This window comes from Tasmannia lanceolata, unplaced genomic scaffold (genome assembly GCF_043159265.1).
Source record: "Tasmannia lanceolata isolate RefF3 unplaced genomic scaffold, GAP_Taslan_0.1 ptg000023l, whole genome shotgun sequence".
Taxonomy (NCBI): domain Eukaryota; kingdom Viridiplantae; phylum Streptophyta; class Magnoliopsida; order Canellales; family Winteraceae; genus Tasmannia; species Tasmannia lanceolata.
The window spans coordinates 13,318,545-13,323,991 of record NW_027518700.1 but is presented as its reverse complement, the minus strand read 5'-3'; the positions used below and the strand labels follow the sequence as shown (position 1 = coordinate 13,323,991).

Here is a 5,447-nt window from a genome sequence, read left to right as displayed (position 1 = left end):
ACAAGCTGAGTTAGTGCAATTATTAATTAAAACATGGTAGTGCAAATATCTGTACAAATTATAAAAGACAAGCTGAGTTGGTACAATTATTAAAACATGGTACTTCCAATATCACTGCCCTGTATAATAGATAGATAAATAGATAAATGGGATTTGCTAGGGAATTCTGCAGAAAGTCATTTTGCCGGCTGACTTTTGCATGAGAGAACAGCCACTCATTCTCACTTATGAACAGACTTCGTCTTATTCATTTAATTCATCCAAGGTGGCTGTTCTATCATGCAATAGTCTGCACCAATTGCCTATGCGAAATTCCCTAACAAATCCCTAGATAAATAGATTATAGATAGATGTATCTATGGTCGTATGTGAAGTGCTGCACCAAAAGGGTGAGATGCTTTTTCTTTTTGACTCAATTCATACTTTCTGGAAAATTCAAGTTCTAAACCCGTTTGTTGGAGATCACAGCTTCTTCCTTGATCTCTGGATCTCTCTGGCTTCCCCATTTCATTTATAAGCTTCTTTTACGTTCAAGGAGGAGCTGCCCATTTCATCCACTCTACAATCAACAATGGAGGCTGTGGTTCAAGCTGCTGGCGAGACTGTTGCACAACTAGTCCGTACGTTCAGGGACCTCTCGGACCACGTTGAGAATCTCAATAGAGAAATGAAAGATTTAAAGACCAAGTGCCTTGACACCAAAGCACGGATACAGGAAGCTGAAAGACAAGTGTTGAGACCCAAGAATCAAGTTTTAAATTGGGTCACAGAGGTGGCCAACCTAGAAGCGGACATCAATTCCATAAACTCAGAGTTCGACCAGATGTCACGCTACAACGTGAAGTCTCGGATCGGATTGGGAAAGAGGGTTATTAGAATGACCGAAATTGTTGTAAACCTCAAAGGCAGAGGTGATTTCGATGAGGTTGCTGTGTGCCCTTCACCCCCAAGGGTGGTGGAGATGCCCACTACATTAACACATGGTCAGGAGTCATATGAAGAAACCTTATGGAGTTGCTTACATGATGAGAACTACTCAATGGTTTGTGTGCACGGAATGGGGGGAGTTGGGAAAACGACTCTAATGAAAACCATCAACAATAAACTCGTTGGCACCCAAGACTTTAAAGTGGTGATTTGGGTAACTGTGTCCAAGGATCTGAATATAGAAAGGACCCAACTAGCCATTGGAGGCAAATTGGGTTTGCTTTTTGGTGGTGATGAAGATCAAGAGTCGAGAGGAAGGAAAATCTTTGCAAGATTGAAGAACTCGAGGTATGTGCTGATGTTGGACGATCTTTGGGAGGAAATTATCTTGGATGATGTCGGAATTCCAAAGCCAAATAAGGAAAATAAATGCAAAATCGTGTTGAGTACTCGTTTCCTTGGAGTATCTAATGCCATGGACGCTGATATGCAGTTCAAAGTTAAAACACTTGGGGGCGAGGAAGCTTGGAATTTGTTCCATGAGAAAACAGGGGAGGTAGTGCTTTTGCCGGACATCCAAGCCTTGGCGGTCGAGGTTGTGAAAGAGTGTGGTGGTTTACCTCTAGCAATTATCACTGTAGGGAGAGCTATGCGAGGAAAGGAAAGGAAAGAGGTGTGGCTGCATGCTCTAAAGGCATTGAAGGAATCGGCGGTCCCAGAAATTAAAGGTATGGAGGCTAAAGTTTTTCGATCTTTGAAACTCAGTTATGACCACTTAGAGGAAGATAACATCAAACTCTGCTTCTTGTATTGTGCAATATATCCAGAAGATACTGAGATAAATGTATCTGAGCTGGTAAAATATTGGACAATGGAAGGATTTGCAAATAATGTTGATAACTTGGAGGATGCATCAAATAAAGGGCATCACATCATTGAAAGATTGAAGGGCGCATGTCTCTTAGAGGAGTTGTATGGGAATGATGTAAAAATGCATGACTTGATCCGTGACTTGGCAATATGGATCACATCATCGTCGTTGAAAGAAGGCCCAAAATTCCTGGTAAAAGCTGGGATGGGACTAAAGGAGGCACCCAAGGAAAATATGTGGGAAGGGGTTGAGAGGGTTTCATTGATGAGAAACCAAATAGAAAGGCTTCCAACTAGGCCAAATTGCCCTACTTTGGTGTCCTTATTCCTCCAACAAAACGATGTCTTAAGGACCATCCCAAGTAGCTTCTTTGAACTTATGCCACAGCTTAGGGTTCTTGATCTTAGTGACACCCATATTGAATCACTTCCAATGTCCTTATCGTCATTGGTGAATCTACGTGCACTCATTTTAAGAAATTGTGACAGTTTGATGAAGGTACCACCATTGGGACATCTGAAACACCTGGAATTTCTAAATCTCAGAGGGTCTAATGGCATTCAAGAACTACCTCAAGGCATTGAAGAATTGGTTCATCTTAAGAGTCTGGATTTATCATATTTGCTTCGTGTGACAACAATTCCATACACAACGATATGTAGTTTATCCAGTCTAGAGGAGCTACGCATGATCCGGACACCTATAAAATGGGCAAAGGAAGGAGGGCTAGATGATGTGAACGAAGGCAGTGGTTATAGCTTAGCAGAGCTAGCAATGTTAACGCACCTGTACTCACTTGATATCACAGTAACGGATATTGATTGTCTTTCTCAAGATTTTTTCCATCGACGACAACTTTCAAGTCTGAGGAAATTCAATTTTCAATTTGGCAAAAATGATATGCATCTGACTCCACCGCATGGCGATAAAAAATTGTCCGTCAATGGATGTGAGTATTTCCCCCCTTGCTGTAAGATCATACAAGAGTACGCAGATGGCATAAGTATTTGTGCCTGTAAGGGTCTATTACGAGGAATTTCTGAAATAGCAGGCCATTCTCTGACCTTAAGAAACCTTGTGATTGCCAATTGTCCTCAAGTGGATTGCATTATAGACAACGGAGACGTAGGACACAATATTGAGTGGATGCATCTCTTACTGTTACCAAATCTGAAGAAGCTAATCATGGGACAGGGAAGCCTGAGTCTCCGACAATTGAAAACCTTGAGTATTGATTCCTGTGAACAGTTGAGTGGTACTCTCTTCTCCTCTAACCTTGTACATCAACTAGATAATTTGAAGTATCTTTTTATCCATGATTGTGATAAGATTGAGGAAATTATAGAAGAGGGGGATAACATGCTAGTTCTCAACAATGCACTCCCAAGTTTACGCCTCCTACACCTTGAGGGATTAAAGGGATTAAGAAGCCTTTGCAGTACAAGGGTCTCTTTCACTTCCTTGGAAACGATGCGGATACATGGATGTACAAAATTGAAGAAGCTCCCTTCCTGCCCTAGCATTCAAATATTTAAAGCGGAAAGGGAATGGTTTGAAGAGTTAAATTGGGAAGATGGCGAGAATACCAAGTCCCTCTTCACCAATGCTTTCAAAGAGCTCTAGATCGATGGTGGACCTATCCCTTGATTGACTTTAGAAAGGTGCACAGCTCTTTCATTTTGTATGTTCCATTTTTTTTTTCTATTTTTTCGAATGGCTCCTTTTCTTTTCTTTTATATTAGTACCCTTTTCTTTTAAAAAAACCCGTGCTACGTTGTGATGCTTGGAATGGGTATTTTTCCATGAGAAAATAAATTTAGTTGGGTATTTTTCCATGAGACAAAAAAAAATGAGATGTGTTTTGTAATGCCCGGCCCATTGTGAAATTTTTTTAAATAGGTGTCCTTATCAAATTGAACTTATGGCTACTTTTTTTTCTAGTGAGTGTCATTATCAAAATTTATCTTATAACTAACTGCTTGGAATGGGTGTCGTTACCAACATTAGACTTACGATTAATTGCTTGGAATGGGTGTCGTTACCAACATTAGACTTACTATTAATTGCTTGGAATGGGTGTCGTTACCAAAATCCAGTTTAGGGAATGGGTGTCGTTATCAAAATCGAGTTTAGGATTAATTGCTCGGAATGGGTGTCATTACCAAAGTCGAGTTTAGGATTAATTGCCTGGAGTGGGTGCCTTCGCCAAAACCCATGCTTTTAGAATAGGGTAGTTTTGAAAGTGTTATTTTCTGAGTTGGGTGCCATTATCAAAATCTTATATATATGATGTTTTGTTATTAGTAACTAAGTCTTCTAAGCAAAGGTCCTAAATGAAGTATTAATGAGATTTATGTATTGCATTAGAAGTGTTTTAATTTTAAAAGGCCATGATAGCTCTTGGATTAGTAAGGCACTGTAGGTTTCTAATAGGAAATTCCTAAAGTGCCAATCAATTGCTTAACTAAATAAAGTATGGTGGGAGAATTTCTACATAGTTTCCACAATTTTTTCTTCTATCAGCTGACATCTATTAGCTCTTTTATTTTGTTTAATTCCAATAGAATAGCTTACTAATTTCTATATATGTGTTTTTTTCTTGAATATGGCTTGCAGGGTGAAGTGAAATATAGAGGAGCCTTTCTTAGCTGGTTTTTATTTAGGTGAGAATAAGAAGGGAATTACCAATCAAAAAAAAAGAAGGGAATTAGATGATGTGGGTGCTCTTGTTTGAAGGGAATTAGCTTGTTTTTATTTAGATGATGTGGGTGCTCTTGTTTCTTAGCTTATATGTGTGTCTTTATAAATAAAATGAATGGAGCTTTGTTCTCTCTCATAAAATGAATGGAGTTTTGCTCTCTCTCTCTCTCTCTCAAACAGTGGGTGTGAGAGCGGTTGGAACCCACAATCTTTTTAAGGATATGTTTATCATTTTTCAAATGAGGAATACTAAACTGAAGCGCGCCTTTTACATTTAGCACTGAAAAATGTAAAAGTAAATGCTCTTTGGTGATTTTTGCTAGGGTACCCTCCCCTTATCAAATACACAAGGGTATTTAAGTAGTTTATTAGGGATGGCTTTTTGGAAGCTCCCTGATCCTCTCCTTGAAAATAACAATGTTCGAAGTTCTCTAACACAAGCTTTGACAGGTGGGCAGGCACTTGAGTTCTGTGTAGATTTGTGCTCCTTGTTTTTGAAGGACAACAACACCAATTTAAGAAAAGCATGTTTGGCAACCATGTAAACAAAATTCCAAGGAATCGCGCGACGTCCAAAAAAACATGGATTCCATGATTTTTTTTATGGTTTCCAAACATTCCTCTAGAACCCCCAGTTTACATTTGAGGGCAATTTTGGATTGGTCATGGGCAAGCAAGGCAATTTACCTAATAAATTTTAATTGTTGCCATGATCGATCAAGGCAGTTGCCTTTCTTACAAACCAAGCCTTTATGGAAAAAATGAGTCTCTTTTTAACTTGTGATTAAAATGGGCGGCTTTTGGACGAGAGACCATGGTTGGTCTTTCTTCCCTCAATCGAAGATTGGATGTGAGACTAGTTTGGTTCTCTTTCAAGGTGTGATTTTCCTCTTCTTTTTTATGCATCGAACCTCGGTATAGCAACCACCCTTTGTGTTTGTGTCCTCAT

General features: G+C 39.3%; 1 protein-coding gene across 1 annotated transcript; it reads left to right on the top strand.

Moving 5' to 3' along the window:
• The first annotated feature begins 373 nt into the window (after window positions 1–373).
• Window positions 374–3,524, top strand: LOC143855808 (disease resistance protein At4g27190-like). The gene has a single exon (XM_077365873.1). It carries the CDS (start codon window positions 572–574, stop codon window positions 3,419–3,421), a length of 2,850 nt encoding a protein of 949 aa, XP_077221988.1. The 5' UTR covers window positions 374–571; the 3' UTR covers window positions 3,422–3,524.
• The last annotated feature ends 1,923 nt before the right edge of the window (window positions 3,525–5,447 follow it).